This window comes from Calonectris borealis, chromosome W (genome assembly GCF_964195595.1).
Source record: "Calonectris borealis chromosome W, bCalBor7.hap1.2, whole genome shotgun sequence".
NCBI classification, from domain to species: domain Eukaryota; kingdom Metazoa; phylum Chordata; class Aves; order Procellariiformes; family Procellariidae; genus Calonectris; species Calonectris borealis.
Genome location: NC_134351.1, coordinates 11,742,911 through 11,762,095, shown reverse-complemented (window position 1 = coordinate 11,762,095; position 19,185 = coordinate 11,742,911). Strand labels below are relative to the sequence as shown.

The window sequence follows — 19,185 nt, the reverse complement described above, 5'->3', positions numbered from 1 at the left end:
ATTTATTAGTAAGTGGTCTAAAATATAGCATAATTTAAGAAGTTAGGCACAAGCTTTATTGCAGAAGACATCCCAGATGAAAGGGGGAGAACAATTATATAAATATGTTTTTACTTGCTCACTTGCCATAGCAAGTTCCAGTATCAATGTTCAAAACACCTGCACACCAGATAAGCAGAAATAGAACTCCCACGAAAATCCAGTAACATTTTCCTACAATGACTAAATATTTGCATCCTCACCTTTTGGTCTAAGTCTGCTCATCTTAAAATATGTGTCAACAAAGAAATTCAAAAGCTCTGAACTGCCACATACTATATTTGTAAATGAGTAAGGACATCTGGAAAGAATAATCTGTTTCCTTCAACCACAACCTCCCACAGATGGTGCACGTACAATAGGCTCAACTTTTTTTTTCTGAAGTAGAGTTATATTTTGGCCTTTTACAATCTATTTTGTAAATTTTATTATTTTATTCCACCATTAACTCCCACCTCCAACTTTCTCTCACAAACGTGCAGAATAACTCTTGAGAAAGGGGGAAATTAAAACTGCACAAAACCCACTTTGCCTCAGGTGGAGACAAATCAGAAATCCCTCTTCTTTCTCCCTTTAAGCTCTCCCCAGAAATCAGAGGAAATATGTGCAGGATGACCCCCCTTTTTTTCTTCTTAAGAGGTTCCTGCTATGAAGCCTTATAAATTGCTTCTTCCATCCACATATTTCTCCATATGCTAGGTCCAGAAGGGCTAGTTGAAATACCAGAGCATGGAATAGATCTGTTAATATTTCTCTTACTCAAGCTTGGCCAAGAGGAAATACTTTCAGCCAGTGCTCTCTGCTGCCCTATTAGTCCCAGGAGAAATAGGTAGTGTGGACAGGCATGACTTTCTCTGCTATGACAATGGCTCTACTGGGTGGGATTATCGTTATGTCTAATAACCTCTTCCATAGCTGCTGGAAAGGGGTTATTTTTCCTTTAAGAATTGTATTAATATCTTCAGAGCACAAGAGACTCACAGAGCTCAGGCAGTAACAGCTGCAGGGGTTGTTTTCGGCTGAATAAGGCCCTGTGTTTAATTTAATTTTTTAAAAATGCATCAAGGGGAAGACCAGGCACTGCACAGAAACTTGTTTCAGAAGTTGCAGGAAAGAGGCAGTTTGTGCACACTGGGCTGAAACACAGAGCGAGACCACATAAAAACTATCATCGCCTGCCATTTGAAACCACATTCTCGGGCATGTTTCGTATGAAATAATTGTTCCACGCTGGCTGTTTCAAAGACTGCATGTTTGGTGCTTGGTCTCCCATCAGACAAATGGGGCCTGTGGAGTCCCAGCCATGTAACTAGACAGACCTTGCCCACACCAAAGTCTGCTCTATTGAAAAGCTCAAACCTCCTGCTGCTCAAGTTCACGCCTTCAGTGCAAATGTGTTACATATTGGTGTCGAAAACACAGATCATTCTGGTTTGAAGTGAGAATGTCTCAAGTCAAATTTTTCATACATGCAATATTTTTAAGAGCTGGTGCAGATAGGGCTATATTAGGAGTGTCTCAGGAGGTATTTCTCTCCTTTCATTCCAGCCAGCAATAGTCGCTGTAATCAAAAGGAAACACAGCTCTATAATGAAAAACTGCTAACTGATACTGGAACAAAGTTTAAAGCCTTTCTAAAAGTCCTAGATAACGGTGTCATTGAAATCCTAGTAAAATATAGTATATGCTATACACTAGCATACTACATACTACTATATCATAATAGTATTAGTAGTACCTTGGAAATAGCTTGGGAAGATTTGGAATCTTCCTGCATTGTCTTGCCAGTTGTCATGATTTTTACCAGAAGTTTCTTTGTCTCTTTCTTAAAACTCTGGCTCCCAAAGTCATATGATTATGTAAAAATATCAGCTTTCATTTAAAGAATAAACAAACAATCAATCAAAGATTTCTAGCCATTGTTCTTCTAAAGTGAAGAAATGCAAACCTCTAGGGATAAAAAGAAGGCGGCAACTAAAAAGAAGTCATTAAAAATAATGTTCTGTCATGTGGAGCTGCACTTAGGATTTTTTATAGTTTGATTCAGAGTGCAAAGTTTTAAAAAATTATTGCTCCATAGCAACAATGCAATTATTTCATTCCCCTGTTTCCTGAGAGCAGAGTGAAATACCTGTATATCTTAAACACATTGTAAAACAAAGCATAGGCAATTATTCATTTGTGTTTGGCTGAGCAGGCATGGCAGCCTCTTTGTAATTACTTGGAAGGTGAGAGCACACTTAAGTTTCAGGATCTCTAGGAACAAATCTCTCTGTTGCTGCAGAGGATCTCGAAGGCACAGCTGGCCACCCAGCCAGGGCAGAGGAAGGGGCTAGGGAAGGCAGTGGTGGCTCAGCGCCAGGGTCTCTCCCTAGGGATCACTGCGCTCATTCTCTCTGCCCAGAACCCCATTTTTTTTTCTGTGGGCTGCCTATGGTGGAAGGATTCAGAGAGAAACTTCTTAAAACTTAGTGGGTGTTTCTCCATGGCAGACATGTTTGTTGTTGGATTAGGCCAGAAAAGTGTATGAACTCTATTTGCTAGGCACAGTTCACAGTCTGGGTGGTTTCAGGCATATTTCTTTCACTGCAAAATTGTACTTGTTTTCTCCTTGTTTCATGCAGTTTTCTAGAGATAGCTAGAAAGGGAGAGTAGTGATTTCTTTTTTTATGTCACTAAGCTTTAAAGACAATTTTGACTGTTAGCAAACAAATGAAAAACAGATTCAATTTGTATTTTTTAAGCATACCCTTAAGAAATCCCTTTCTTGTGTAAATATTGTCATCCCAGCAAAGGTACAGCTGTTGCTCATGGAGGCTGGAATGATACATAGCAGCAGGGCTCTAGAGTGAGCTGTCAAATTGCAAAACAAGGAGGAAGAGGGTTTGCAAATAGTTTTGAGTAAGAAATAACCTTGCTCCAATACCATCAGAAGCTTTTTCCAAAAAGTGCCCTAAACATTTGTGACAATGTTTGCAATAGCAAATTAAATGTGCCTGAGTCTTGGCTCTGGCACTGAGGCCAACTATCACAGGACAACCTGTGTCCCTACTGCTAAACTCTCTTATTCTCTAAAACAGGATGGCCATATGCAGACCGCTTATTGGGAATGATCTGTGGCCCATGCTAACTCCTAAACTATGCCCAGGAACTGGTGGGGAAAGTGTTAATTGACCCAAGCCAAAACCATGCCAGGGAGGACTTTAAAAACTTTACAATATAGACAACTGAGTTCCAGTTCTCAGGGATGTTTCCTAGTGCTATTTAGTTTTTTAGTATAGTTGTAACCTATTTGTCCACTTTCATTTATGTCCGTTTATAAGCTGAAGCCCGCTTCGTGACTTATACATGGTACAGAAGTGCACAATATTGATATACAAAACTGCCTTTACCTGAAATAATTGACTGTTAAACAGTAAGTTCTTCAAGTATGAACATGCCCTTGACAATGTAATTATTCATGCCAATCAAATTTCCAAGGAAATCAATTGCAGAACTCCCGCTGAGCTTAGTAGGAATTTGTCTAGGGCAAAACCAGTAGGTAAGTACAGGATAATTGCCAGACCTCTTTCCAGCATGCAGTCTATGTGTAACTCAGCAAGTGGATGCCAGAACATGAGTAATATACATGGACCACACCTTTTGTGTATCTATAAATGTCCTAATCTCCTATGCCTTACAAAAAGGCACTGGAAGACAAATGTTTCCATTTCTCTGATAGTAGTAAGGAATAAATCCTTATTCTACTGCAGAATAAAAGATGACCTCTTTTTCAAAGCACATAAACAATAACTGGTGACCAATTATCATTGGGTCAACCATCTTGAGGTTATTCTCAAGGATTTTAACAGCATGGTTGACCAAGGCATGTCCCATTAATCCATGAAAAAGAGGATCTAAAATTATTACAACTTCTAATTCGTAATGCAAAGAAGGAATATCAACCCCTGGGGGTAGTCTTCGTTGATTTAGTGAAAGCCTTTGACACCGTGAGCCATTCTCACATCATTATGGCTCTTAAACAGAACATATTATTGCTCGTTGACAAACATATTATTGCCCTGATTAAAAATCTCTGTCATAACATTAACATCCCTATTGACCTGAAAAATGAGCAGTCGGATCCTATTGGGATTCAGATTGGAGTAAAACAAGGCGATCCAATGTCTCCAATCTTATTTAACTTATCTGTGGACCCTCTACTGTGCAAGTTGGAGGAAGATGGGTTTGGGTTCCAACACTGCTCAAAAAATATAACAACTTTGGCCTTTCAGATGACTTGGTCCTATTAAGTGAATCCTGGGACGGAATGCAGAAAACTATTGAAATTTTAGAGGTCTTCTGCAATCTGACAGGCCTCAAAACACAAGGAGAGAAGTGCCATGGCTTTTACATCCAGCCCATGAAAGATGCTTATATGATCAATAACTGTCTGGTATGGACAATAAACAGCACACCCCTCAATATGATTGATCCAGGTAGTTCAGAAAAATACCTGGGCCTACATATAGACCCATGGGTGGGAATATCTAAGCCAGAACTACTAGAAAAACTGAATGAATGGTTAAGACAGATTGGGCAGGCTCCATTGAAGCCATTTCAGAAAGTGAAACACCCACCAAGGTTGCTGAGAGGATAAATATTTTAAAAACAACATGTCCCCTAGTTGTACTAGAGGCAGCAGTGCTCTGAGGACCACAGGACAAAGTATCCTGTACAACAACAACATGTTCTCTTTCCAAGAGTACCACAAAGTCAAGACAAGCTGGGTCGCTCTGAGTCTGCAAGAGACACTGTCTCAGTGGGTGACTGAGGCTGAAGCACTAGGGTTAGGAGAAGACAAATGAGCTTCTCTCTGAGCTGGCTGAGTCTCACCAATGTAACTACAGTGGCGTCAGTAGAGTTGTTAGTTTATATTGGTTTGCCATCAGAAACACACCCTGTGAAGTGCCTGGGCAAAGTTTCCCTGGCAGGAGGAAAACTGAAGATGGTATTACAGATCGTTCCTTTCCTCAGCACAGGGCCCAGTTGTCTCTGTCCCCTGAGTGTAGAGAAACCACAGGTTACTCTGAATTTTTGCACTGGTTCTCCACTGCCGACACAGCCATTGGGCAGCCAGGACATGGCAGCAGTGGAAGTAGAGTGAACGTGCTCCCATTCCTCAGCTTTCCCTAGTCTGGGGTACAGAGGGGGGATGCTGGAAGTCCTTAACAATGAGAAAAAGCTCCTACATGTGCAAAACCCTTCAGCAACCCAAGTTGCCAGCTTTATGGAGGTTTCTCATTGCACTCTGCTGGAGACTAGAATGAGCCGCATTATGTCTCTGCTCTTGAGTTTGGCATTCTCCATGTTTAAAACAGCAGACACTGCATCTGTTCAGCTGAAAGAAAATTCCTTCACAGTGATATGGTCCTCTACAATGAGACAGGGATGTGTTGGTCTGACATAGCCTTAATATTTGATTCCAACCAGAGATATCCTCACTGTTAATGCAACATCATGTTTGTCTTGCTCTGATTCTAGGATGAAATTCTGAACTTGTGTTACAGTAAAGGTAATGACATAATACACTGCCATGGTGCTCTGAACATGAACACAAGGAAAACTGCACTTCAGTGAAATCAATCCCATAAGGGAAAAAATTGTACTGGAGGAACAGTTTGGTTTTGCCAGTATAGCTATAACTGAACACAGGGCTTCTGCCAGCAAAGCCTTGAGTCAAAGATCAAGACTTTTCAAGCCCCAACCAACAGAGCCATGTGGGAAACGTCTGTGGAATGGCTTTTGCTTTCAGTAAATACTGAATTTCAGAATCAAAAAGGAAAAAAGATTACTTTGAAAGGAAAGATGTATTTACCAATGCAATAACCTCAACTGGAGTTAAAAAGGAAAACAGTCCACAGACAAGTTATTCAAATTTTGCTATGGGTTGCTCAACAAATACTTGAAATACCTCATGTTTCTTTATTTCAGCAAAGGAGAAAAAGATCTTTGTTCTTTTCTTCAATGGCCCTGTTGGTGTTACAGTCAATTTAATATTAAAATCTGATATGTGTGTCTGTTTGTGAAGTATAAGAGGAAAGATAAAAGGGTTGGGAGACCAGCCAGCATTCTGTAACATACAACTCAAACAGCACCCAATGATGCACAAGGACAGTTTCCAGGAGGAAGCCAGAAATACTGATGCAAATTTTATTTAATCTATAGTCATTTATGGTGCTTCTTTATGAAAGTAAATTACCTCCCAGAGTAGTGCAATGGGAATAGTATTTGCTTGCTGCTGTAGAGAGGAGTGAAATGATGGTTAAAATGTCAAACCATTCAGGGTCAGAGCAGAAGGACATCAAAGGGAAAGTCAAAGCTTTGGATTCACAGGTGTGGAATTGAAAAAGGAGGGAAGGTGGAAGAAAAGGAAACACAGACATCCCTAAAGTGCAATGCTAATTATAAGAAGCAACATCAAGAGCTGCTAGTGGGGAATCTCCATCCAGCAAAGCTGGCTATAGATATAGGAAGGCTTTAAACTGCACACTAATGCAAAGAGACAGAAAATATAGGAGAACTAATACAACCTAACCACATAATCTCCGGAGGCATTCACTTGGAAGAAAAATACTTTGTCAGGATTTCCTGAAAACAAAGTGGTCCATAGCTTGTCCCTCTCCTCCTCCCACCTCTAAATTACTGGTATCCACAAGCCAGCTTAGCAGACTCCCTTCACATGATTCTTCTCTTTGGCATCATAATATCTACTCCACCAGAGTATTCTGACAAGGGGAAAAATTAACCCTCTATACAGTGCAGTGAACAAGGAAAACATTGTACTATGTACTCCTGAAGACCTGGCAGAATAAAATGCAATGTTATGGTAGGATATTACATAAGTAACAATAAACTACCCAAGTAAAATTATAGTTCTACATATCATCAGTTGGACATACACAAGGGCTGAGGTATAAGAACAAAGGCTGTGGTAACAATGATGATAAATTGAGCAGACATAGGTGAAAAAAAGTGTCGAAACCAGAAAAGTATCCCAAACTTGCAGGATTCTCCTCATGGCACTTGATTCAGTGGATACTTCCTGAAGAATTATTTTCTTATTTTGAAAGCACTGAGAGATGCAACTATCAGAAGTTGGGCTTTATATTAACCAACCTAAAGAAAATGGAGTTGTAATCAAGTGAAAGTGAGAGCTAATGACCCTGTTAGTGAATTTGTTGTTAGCCACTGTCTGGAGATAACATAATTCTCAGACAAAAGCTTGCATAAAGCACAATGAGAGTTCACCTTGCAAGGGCTCCTGGATTGAGGCTTTAGGACATTTCTTCTTAATGAAGTAAGTTTAATTTAGATGAGTGACCGAAGAAAGAAAAGTTCACTGAGGAAAATGAATAATGGCTGGAAGCAGATAAAGATGTGAGATGGGACAAAAGTGTAAAGAAAACTGGGGGGGAAGCCCTGCAGAATTATATAGAAACGCAAACCAAAAATAACTAATAATCTCTGGGAACATTGCTGAAAAGAATTTGAATTCAAAAAGGGAAGATGAAATGTAGGGATACATACAGTAAGGTTACAAAAACATGTAATTTTCCTATGGTAAATTTACCACTGAACATCCTGGTCTAACAATAGTACTGTGGTCCATGGTAAATTTACCACAGGAAGGCTAAATTTTTGGTGGTTTGAAGCTATCAAAGAATAAGGGCAGTGTAAGTGTTTTAGGAGAATTTTGTGTAACTTAAAAAAGCCAAGACGAATGTAAAGAGAGCTGGAAAGCCACAGAGCAGTTGGCCGGAGATCTCTTTCAGCAGAAGGTTCAAAATATTAGAAAATATCCTTTGAATATTTAGAAAATGTAATTAACAACTTGATTGAATTGTTAAAACAGGACAGAAATTTAATAGCCATCTTCAAAGCAATCATTGCTTTCTCAGATAAGAAGCTATTGGATATAATATGTTTGAATGTCAATGAATCAGTTTAATACCATGTAATAAACACAGAAATACTGGAAAAGGGCCAACAAGATAAAGTTCATAACAGAAAGCTTGTTAAGCAGGTGGTGAAGAGAGTGATCATGAAAAGTCCAATTCTTTGTCCCTTTCTGATTTGAGCAGTACATGCAACTTTAATCACACTGAATGAAGCCAATAGCACAATTTGTATAAGCACAATGGACCCAGAATTCAGTCCAAAGATAGGATGTCCCAGTGGGGAAGAATAAGGAATAATGAAATCAAAATCAACCCAGGGACTTATATCACACATCATATATTCTCTATCATCAGCCACATTCAGGACAGTTCAAATAATATTTGGAGGTGGACATCTCACAGACAGTCCAACCAGGGATTTATCATGAGAATGCTTTTATTTGTTCCATAATGAGGTGATGAAATACAGAACACATATATAACCCACAGCTAGAACCAAATTAGAGGGACACCAAGCACTTCATGGGTCAGGATGAAATTCAGAATGATTTTGATAAATTGTAGGAATGAACCAAAATTAATAAAATAGCACTGTATACAGAACTGTGAAAAATGAAAGATGTTTGCACAAAATGAAGAGTAGTAGGCTAGTAGACTAGTGGATTACAAAGTGAGTAGGAGTTTAAATTATGGTGTTGATACAAAACAAACAAACATCATTCTGGGACATATTAACAGAAGTGTGATACATGTGGGATACAGGAAGTAGCGATGTCATTTTCAATGGCAGGAGAGAAGCCTCAGCTGGATGATTATGTCATTTGGGGTGCCATGGTTGAAGAAAGCTGTAGACAAACTGGAAAGAGGCCAAAAGCAAGCACCAAGAATGATAAGTGGGTTGAAAAACTTGACCCATGAAGAGAGGTTGAAATGGTTTGTTTAGTCTAGAAAATGGAAGATTGGTGGGAAACAGAACAGTCTGCCAGTAAGAACAGTGGGAAATCTCTTATGCAAATGCTAAGAGTTCTGCAAGAATATTGAGGGATTGAAACTGTAGGTGCAGGATGTGAAATTTGGACTTAGCAGGACAGTATAAAATTAGAGGAATAGTAGTGTCACTAGAACATGAATACAGAAATAGTAAGATACTGCATGTTAATAATTTTTTGTATCAAAACTGACTTGGAGAAGGATGGTAATAGATAGATGTTTATTGTGGCAGCACTAGAAGCATATAATAGACTTCTAGATTCAGTTAGCCCTGAATGTGACTAGAGATTTCTCTGATGCTAGTGACTAAAAAATGTAACTGAGAATTACGCTAGTATGGAGGACATTGACATTTGGCATAGGGACTGGAGAATAAAAATTACTGTTCTTCATAGGACCTCGGTATTCCTGAACATGAAGATCAACACTCTTTTTTCATTAGATATTCAGACAACTAAGAATTAATAATAATTTTAACATGGTTAATGAGAACATTATAAAATGCCTGGTCATAGAAAATAAGCTTGAATGGCATGATCATGAGTAGACTCTAAATTGAACAGGTGAGTAAACAAAGTACATACAAAACAAAATTCTTCATTTCAGAGGGACACATTTTGGTAAATTAAGGGAATTCTCAGCTGGACTGAGAAGCTCTGGGGCCTGCAGATTCCAGGGACCTGGAATTTATCCTATCAATGCTGTGAAACTTAGCATGAATCTGCATCCCAAGAGCGGAGAAAAAAAGTATGTAGAAGAGGCTTGAGATATAACTGGATGACTATCCATCCTTAAAAGATATTTTTGGAATAAGTAGGCATCTTACAAAATAATGGGAAAAAGTACTGAAAAGCAAAAGAAGATGTATCTCATAATCAAGAAGTGAAGACTAATAATTAAATGTTGAATAGAGGCTGGAAGGAAATTACCTTCAGGGATAAGGCTTGAAATCAATCTTGCTTAATATTTTCATGATAACTTGGCACAAAATACAGGGGCTTTCTGATGAACTCTGCCAATAACAAAAAAAAATGGAAGGCATTAACAGAAGAGAATGGGGATATCATACAGGGAAAGCTGGATCACCTTGAAATCTAGAGTAATACAAATGGGACAAAATTGAATAGCATAAAATGTTTAAGTCATGCACTTGGGTGCTAATAACAGAAGTCCCTCCCAGAAACTAGAAACTCTACATTTGGAAACAACTATGGAAGAGAAATACCAAGGTGTAAAGGGTTACTCCAAAATGACTAGGAGCTTCTAATGGGACACAGCTGTGAATATGGCAAATGCTGTTCTGCGACATATCAAAAGAGGCATTTCTAACAGAAATAGGGAACAGCTAGTGTCACTGTACAAAGATCTGGCAAAAATGTCTGTGTATGACTAGGTACAATTTTAATCCCCCTCTCCAAGGATACACAACTAAAACACAAAAGAAGGACTAGTAGGTTGATGAGAGAAATAGAAAGCATATTTTACAAGGAAAACTGAAAAGACCTTGATTTATTAGAGTGGCAAGAGAACAGCTCAGAAGGGATATGATGATTGTCTATAAATACATCTGAAGAATAAATACCAGTTAGAGGAAAAGAGTATTTAATCTAAATAATAATGCTGGCACAGAATCATAGAATCATAAAATCATAGAATCGTTTAGGTTGGAAAAGACCTTTAAGACCATCAAGTCCAACCATAAACCTAACACTGTCAAGTCCACCACTAAACCATGTCCCTAAGTGCCACGCCTACATGTCTTTTAAATACCTCCAGGGATGGTGACTCAACCACCTCCCTGGGCAGCCTGTTCCAAGGCTTGACAACCCTTTCGGTAAAGAAATTTTTCCTAATGTCCAATCTAAACCTCCCTTGGCACAACTTGAGGCCATTTCCTCTCGTCCTATCACTTGTTACTTGGGAAAAGAGACCGACACCCACCTCACTACAACCTCCTTTCAGGTAGTTGTAGAGCGCGATGAGGTCTCCCCTCAGCCTCCTCTTCTCCAGACTAAACAACCCCAGTTCCCTCAGCCGATCCTCATAAGACTTGTGCTCCAGGCCCTTCATCAGCTTCGTTGCCCTTCTCTGGACACGCTCCAGCACCTCAATGTCCTTCTTGTAGTGAGGGGCCCAAAACGGAACACAGTATTCGAGGTGCGGCCTCACCAGTGCCAAGTACAGGGGCACGATCACCTCCCTGCTCCTGCTGGCCACACTATTTGTGATACAGGCCAGGATGCCATTGGCCTTCTTGGTCACCTGGGCATACTGCCGGCTCATGTTCAGCCGGCTGTCAACCAGCACCCCCAGGTCCTTTTCCTCTGGGCAGCTTTCCAGCCACTCTTCCCCAAGCCTGTAGCGTTGCATGGGGTTGTTGTGGCCGAAGTGCAGGACCCGGCACTTGGCCTTGTTGAACCTCATACAATTGGCCTTGGCCCATCAATCCAGCCTGTCCAGGTCCCTCTGCAGAGCCTTCCTACCCTCCAGCAGATCAACACTCCCGCCCAGCTTGGTGTCGCCTGCAAACTTACTGAGGGTGCACTCAATCCCCTCGTCCAGATCACTGATAAAGATATCGAACAGGACCGGCCCCAGTACTGAGCCCTGGGGAACACCGCTCGTGACCGGCCGCCAACTGGATTTAGCTCCATTCACAACTCTCTGGGCCCGGCCGTCCAGCCAGTTTTTTACCCAGCGAAGAGTGCACCTGTCTAAGCCATGAGCAGCCAGTTTCTCCAGGAGAATGCTGTGGGGAATGGTGTCAAAGGCTTTACTAAAGTCTAGGTAGACAACATCCACAGCCTCTCCCTCATCCACTAAACAAAGGGACATAAATCAGCACTGAGTATGAATAGAAATTAGAGATACTAATAATTAAAGCAAACAAGTTCTTGAACTGCCTTTCTTTGGGAATAATGGGGACAAAAACCTAATTGCTTTTAATGGGCACAATAAGTTTATGAAAGTGATGATATAACATAGCTGCAAGTGATTGCAGGGATTGAATTTGATGATCTAGAAAGACCTTTCCATCCTTGTGTTTCTATGTTGTTATTAAAAAATAATGAATTCTTTTTTCTATTTCCACCAAGATAGGATGTAAAATGTTCAGTTTCATTTACAGGTTAGAGAACAACGTAAACTTTCTATTAAGATACTGAAGCACTGGAGCAAACTAGCTAAGAATGTTTTCAAGAATCACTTGAGCAAATATTTGACATGGCTTTTCTAGGTATACTTGGACAGGCTTACAGGAGTGGGTTGGTCTTTTGAGGTCCCTTCCAACCCTAAATTTCTATGAGAAAATATAGGCTTATATCTTTCTGGACTCTAGCTTAGCAAAACAGCAAAAAATCCAAGCTATTTCTGAGAAAGCCATTGAGTAATTTACACTCGGTAACTTTGGAGATATTTGCAGTGAATCATAGAATCATAGAATCATTAAGGTTGGAAAAGACCTCTAAGATCATCGAGTCCAACCATCAACCCAACACCACCATGCCCACTACACCATGTCCCTAAGCGCCTCATCTACACGTCTTTTAAATACTTCCAGGGATGGTGACTCAACCACTTCCCTGGGCAGCCTGTTCCAAGGCCTGACCACTCTTTCAGTAAAGAAATTTCTCCTAATGTCCAATCTAAAACTCCCTTGGCGCAACTTGAGGCCATTTCCTCTCGTCCTATCGCTAGCTACTTGGCAGAAGAGACCAACACCCACCTCGCTACAACCTCCTTTCAGGTAGTTGTAGAGAGCGATGAGGTCTCCCCTCAGCCTCCTCTTCTCCAGGCTAAACAGTCCCAGTTCCCTCAGCCGCTCCTCATAAGACTTGTGCTCCAGGCCCTTCACCAGCTTCATTGCCCTTCTCTGGACACACTCCAGCATCTCAATGTCCTTCTTGTAGTGAGGGGCCCAAAACTGAACACAGTATTCGAGGTGTGGCCTCACCAGTGCCAAGTACAGGGGCACGATCACCTCCCTACTCCTGCTGGCCACACTATTTCTGATACAGGCCAGGATGCCGTTGGCCTTCTTGGCCACCTGGGCACACTGTTGGCTCATGTTCAGCCAGCTGTCAATCAGCACCCCCAGGTCCTTTTCCTCCAGGCAGCTTTCCAGCCACTCTTCCCCAAGCCTGTAGCATTGCATGGTGAAGAGTACACCTGTCTAAGCCGTGAGCCGCCAGCTTCTCTAGGAGAATGCTGTGGGAGACAGTGGCACATTATTTATTATTTTTCTAGTGTTCAAAGTGTTCTAGGAAATTCATAAAGCAAACCCAGTTCCCAGCAGGAGATTGGAAGCTTTTGGCTTTCATACCTGGGGAATCTGGTATACACAAAACAAAACACCATTATTGTATTTAGTCTTCTCTAGCAGAGAAAACGCAGTTTGGTGTGAACATTGTAAAATGCTTTTCTTCTCTGAACTTCCTCTCAGAGTGGCAACAGGATTCTGTGTTCCATCATTCTGGACCACTACCAGGGGCCATCAATAATAAACTACGATGATGAGAATGGCAAAACATGTATGCACATTGCTGCTGCTGCAGGCTACAGTGATATTATCAGTGAGCTGGCTAAAGTCCCAGAGTGCAACCTGCAGGCCCTTGATGTGGATGACAGGTAACCATGGAAACTCTGAAACTGAAATTGCTGCTTCCTTTCTATTAACCTGAGACTAGCTCTGTTTATTCTATAATCATGTTTCCTGTTTCACAGGCCATGGTCTAGTTAATGAACTGCACTTACAGAGAACTGTGCTTGCTCAGAAACACTGCAAAGCAGTCCAGCTCACATATATCACATCTAGTATAATAACTGACTAGTAGGAATGTTATTTAACTTTGTGTTTCTGGTAGGAAATGATAAGATTATATGTGAAAGGACTTTGTCACCACTTGCCTTAACTTCTTTCAATCAAAAATGAACATTCTTTTCAAAACAATAGAACAGGATCCTACAACTTGAAGCTGGGATCCTGCTGCTATTTGCATTCAAGAAATGGCAACATTCCCTTGTTGCAGTTAAGATGCTAACACAGTATTCCTATAGGACCAGGGAACCTTCACCTTCCATTCTCACAAGGCATTTGATCCCTTCCAAGATGAAATCCCTGTATCATTAAGTGCAGAAGAGTCATCATCTTTCCTCTTTTTCACCCCACAACTGCCTCACTTGGAACTTTGCTCCTAAGTTTATTTAATGCAAACAGAACCAGCTGACTGTTCTGGGTTGATTATCCTGCTCAGCAAAAGCCAAGGTTTTCTTAGCTTAGGCCCTCAGGTACTTAAAGTAATAGCATTCTTCATGGAAAAGTCCAATAAAATGGAACAGAAATAAAATCAACAGAGTTCTGGAGAAGTTTCTAAACATCAGTAAAATGTAGCTGAGAAGGCTCTGTTTCTGTGGAAAGAAGGGTGAAGGGAGGAGTTTAACTACACTTAAGAGCTCAGTAAAGAAGACATGACCTCCTATTACACGTTCTCGGATATTTCCATAGAAGGTATCATACTTGAAAAGGGGAAAAGATAAGCTGTTCAATATAAACACACAGCAGATTTCCATTCTATTATGTTTCTGACTGCACCCATCTGAAATCACTGGGATTGCAAGAAACAGGCACAGAGAAGTCAACTTTATTCTTTATTCTTGCACAGTTTATATATAGCATGTATAGGCATTCTCCAGCCCCATATCTGCTTTTACTACAGCTAAATAGATGCATAGATAGATGCTGGTCTATGGTCTTATTCCCACCACTGGCAACTACATCAGTGTGGGATAAGTTGCTGGAGAATTCCTTAAAATGGATGTCGTGAATCTGGATGACTAGCATAGGAGCACACCTCATTGTGTCATTAATAGTTTGAATAGTAAATTTATTAATCTATTTTAATGATATTCCCCCTTTCCTCTAGGACATCTTTGCACTGGGCTGCAGCATCAGGGAAAGCTGACTGTGTGCAGACACTGCTAGAGCTGGGGATAGACAGCACCCCTCAAGACATCAATGAAAACACTCCTCTGACATATGCAATGTACTGTGGGTACACAGCATGCATCAAGCTGCTGTCTCAGGAGAGCAGGTAAAGCAAAAGTTCACATCTTACTCACATGTTGGCACTGACTAGAAAAGAAAGGTATTGCTTTTTGTATGCTACTGAAGGGTTTGAGCCCTGGGTGATGTCTCCTTGATTCATATGCAATACTCAGTTCAAATTTTCCACCAAAATAGCAATGTTAGAATTAGCCATCTACTGAAGACTCATCGCTGCGGTTACAGTGCTAGTCTGCCAGTCAGCAGAGGGTTCTGAACCAAGAAGGTGTGGGTATAGCTGTTGCTCAGTCACCTTTGTGCAGAAAATCTATCTTACAAAATAATTTCAGCCCTCAGATATATGCCCTGCACTTTTTTGAAATCTCTATGCACTAGCTGTGTATTCATGTAATCAGACAGACGGATAGACTGAACATAAAAGCAGCTTTGCCAGATAGATAATAAAATAAATTTCAAGTTTTCATCCTCAGGGTAAGGGTTTGGGAGTGTTTTCCTAGCCTTCTTTAGTTCTCTACCTTGATTTTCTCTTCTTATTCTGATTTTTTTCTGTTAAAAAGTAAAATTCTTTTGCCATTTGTGGTGGGTTGACCCTGGCTGGTCACCAGGTGCCCACCAAAGCCACTCTATCACTCCCCTCCTCAGCAGTGTTCACCAATTACCGTCACGGGAAAATCAGACTCAACTTGGGGAAAATTAATTTAATTTATTACCAATCAAATCAGAGTAGGATAATGAGAAATAAAAACTAAATCTTAAAACACCTTCCCCCCACCCCTCCCTTCTTCCCAGGCTCAACTTCACTCCCAAATTCTCTACTTCCTCCCCCCGAGGAGCACAGGGGGACAGGGAATGGGGGTTGCAGTCAGTTCATCACACGTTGTCTCTGCTGCTCCTTCCTCCTCAGGGGGAGGACTCCTCACAGTCTCCCCCTGCTCCAGCATGGGGTCCCTTCCATGGGAGACAGTCCTCCACAAACTTCTCCAACTCAAGTCCTTCCCACGGGCTGCAGTTCTTCACAAACTGCTCCAGCATGGGTCCTTTCCACAGGGTGCAGTCCTTCAGGAACAGACTGCTCCAGCGTGGGTCCCCCATGGGGTCACAAGTCCTGCCAGCAAACCTGCTCCAGCGTGGGCTCCTCTCTCCACGGGGTCACAGGTCCTGCCAGGAGCCTGCTCCAGTGCGGGCTCTCCATGGGGTCACAGTCTCCTTTGGGCGCATCCACCTGCTCCAGCATGGGATCCTCCATGTGCTGCAGAGTGGATATCTGCTCCACCGTGGACCTCCATGGGCTGCAGGGGGACAACCTGCCCCACCATGGTCTTCACCACAGGCTGCAAGGGAATCTCTGCTCCGTGCCTGGAGCACCTCCTCCCCCTCCTTCTTCACTGACCTTGGTGTCTGCAGAGTTGTTTCTCTCACATATTCTCACTCCTTTCTCTTCGGCTGCAATTGCTGTTGCGCAGCAGTTTTTTCCCCTTCTTAAATATGTTATCACAGAGGCGCTACCACCGTTGCTGATTGGCTCGGCCTTGGCCAGTGGCGGGTCCATCTTGGAGCCGGCTGGCACTGGCTCTATTGGACATGGGAGAAGCTTCTGGCATCTTCTCACAGAAGCCACCCCTGTAGCCCCCCCGCTCCCAAAACCTTGCCACCAAACCCAGTACACCATTGCTTATTATTTTTCTCTCTCTTTGTATTTCTCATGTTTCAGCAGCTGTCATTTAATACCTTTCAGTTCTTCAACTTTGGTAAATAAGAATGCACTTACAAAGACATTTATCATCACATTTCTTTGTGCTTTCCCCTTCTTTCCAGTCAGCAGTCAGTATTATTTCCTGTGTTACAAATGGTGAGACATGGGTAACATTACCTCTCCTGCTCCTCCTTCTGCTGTGTTCTGCCTGTCGGAGTAGGTCTGAAATGTTGATTAGTCAAAATCTCATCTAAAAATCACTACAGCAACACCACTGTAGGTAATTATCTTGATAGGTCTTCTGAAACTGTGCCAGGCCTCTTTAATACATGAAAAAGGAAAGGAAAGGAAAGGAAAGGAAAGGAAAGGAAAGGAAAGGAAAGGAAAGGAAAGGAAAGGAAAGGAAAGGAAAGGAAAGGAAAGGAAAGGAAAGGAAAGGAAAGGAAAGGAAAGGAAAGGAAAGGAAAGGAAAGGGAAGGAAAGGGAAGGAAAGGAAAGGAAAGGAGAGGAGAGGAGAGGAGAGGAGAGGAGAGGAGAGGAGAGGAGAGGAGAGGAGAGGAGAGGAGAGGAGAGGAGAACTAGTGCCTTTGTTACAGTGTTAGCAATGACTGTGCTGTTGGAAATACCATTTTCCAAATATGATATAATACAAAGGTCACTTGGTTTTAAAGATCCCAGTGTGTTCTTTTTGTTATTGTTGGATCTTGCCTCACCATTAAGAATAATGATTCTGCAGCTGGTAGATGCTGAAGCCAGAAAAGTTTGTTTGGTTTTTTTCCCGATAGCTGCACTGAGCCTACATTAAGATGAGTGTAAGGCAATGAACCCCATAAGAAAGAGTGAAGTAATATGGTATCATTTTTAGTCTTTGTTAATTACAAATTTGGATTCCTCATTTTCTGCCTCCTTGAACCACCTCTGCAAATATATCTAAACAGTATATACCAAATTTCATGGGCTACCATAGGCAGTATTTATTTCATTATTTGGCAATAATGACATCACATTTTGATTTGTACTTCCAGTAGATCTGAGCCAGTTCATCAGTTTCCCTCCCAGAACAATAGACTCCTAAAGAAAGAAGGAAGATTCAGTATGCTGAACCACATCTTCTCTTGCAAAAAGAAGAAAGATGATCAGAAAACCAGTCAGAAGGACAGAAGCAGAGACCGATATCCTAGAGAAGAGACCTCAGAAGTAGATGACATCATCACCACTTTTGATTGCATTATGGACACAAACTGCAAAGACTTTTCAGATGAGTGTGTGACCACTGCTGACTTTAAAAGAAGGAGCACAGACACAAAGTACCTCATACCAGAAAAGAAGCCACCAGAGTGTCAGGGACTTCTGCCTGTCAGAACCCAGAGCCTCCCCCAATCACTGCAGGCAATTCCTTCCTAACTGCTTCCCAGAGCACAATGTCAAGCTTCTCCTCCAGCACCAGCACCCACTGTTTTGCACACAGGTCTCAAAAGAGTAGGAGTGAACACAACTTGCTGGACCACAGAAGCAGCTGCCAGGCTTTGTTGGATGACCCCTGGAACACAGACTCTAACCAACTACTCTCCTATAAAGTCTGTACTAGGACTCCTTCAGACAAACTGATAAATGGCTTAAACTCTGATAGATCTCACCATGTGCTTTTGTGCCCTCCCCACCTTCCCTCACTTCCCAGTTCTCCATCAGGTAATTTCTTTCTTTTCTATCATCTCCCATATCCTATAATCTCTACTGATGTGGCAAGCTGAGTCAGAAAAAATAGGTAAGTCTGACCCATGACATTTCTATTTGTTTAATATCTTTTTCAGTTTCTTCTCCCTGTATGTAGTAGCAATTGCAGATAACGTATGCACAGGACATCAGCTGACAGCTGTAGCAAGGAGCTTAGGTGTGGGAAATAAGAGATTTGAGTAGGTCTGATTAGCAAGCAAAAATGCAGGTAGTTAGGAAGCATATAAGGTACCTGAGCAAGGTAAGTGCCTCCAGATTACATATGTGCTTTGTGAATTGCAAGTTAATGCCCACTGCCATGCCTGCTGCCTTGTGTCTGCATTTAATCCTGGAACTAGATGTGCAAGGGAACAGTACTGCACTCAAATCTCTGTGCTGAGAGTTGCTTCTGGATCCAAACAGGTAAGCCCACATGCGCCATGCTGGACGGCTCCACAATATGCCCCTTTCCCCTTATAGACATATTCTGACTCCAGGCTGTAGTGTCACCCATTCCCACTCCTCCAACCCTGGGTGCCAGCTCTTTGGTTTAATGTGCTGTTCTTAAGTTTTCTCCAAAGCTGAATTCAGGTTGCTAAATTTACAGAGACAGAGTAAAAGCTTTTATATTGTGGTTTGGAAACTGTAATGTAACAATAATGAAGCAGAGAATCAGAATTCTGAAGTAAACTCAAAACCAGGGTTTGGCAGGATTTGGGATCTAGTACTTTGTTTGACTCATATCCATG

General features: G+C 41.5%; 1 protein-coding gene across 1 annotated transcript in view; it reads left to right on the top strand.

The window, feature by feature from the left end:
- Positions 1–18,940, top strand: part of LOC142074937 (ankyrin repeat domain-containing protein 55-like) — a 45,999-nt gene extending 27,059 nt beyond the window's left edge. The window contains 5 exon segments of the mRNA XM_075135953.1: positions 13,411–13,595; positions 14,891–15,058; positions 17,752–18,092; positions 18,095–18,363; positions 18,917–18,940. Of these exon segments, the coding sequence (XP_074992054.1) occupies positions 13,411–13,595; positions 14,891–15,058; positions 17,752–18,092; positions 18,095–18,363; positions 18,917–18,940 (987 nt within the window).
- Positions 18,941–19,185: the final 245 nt, after the last annotated feature.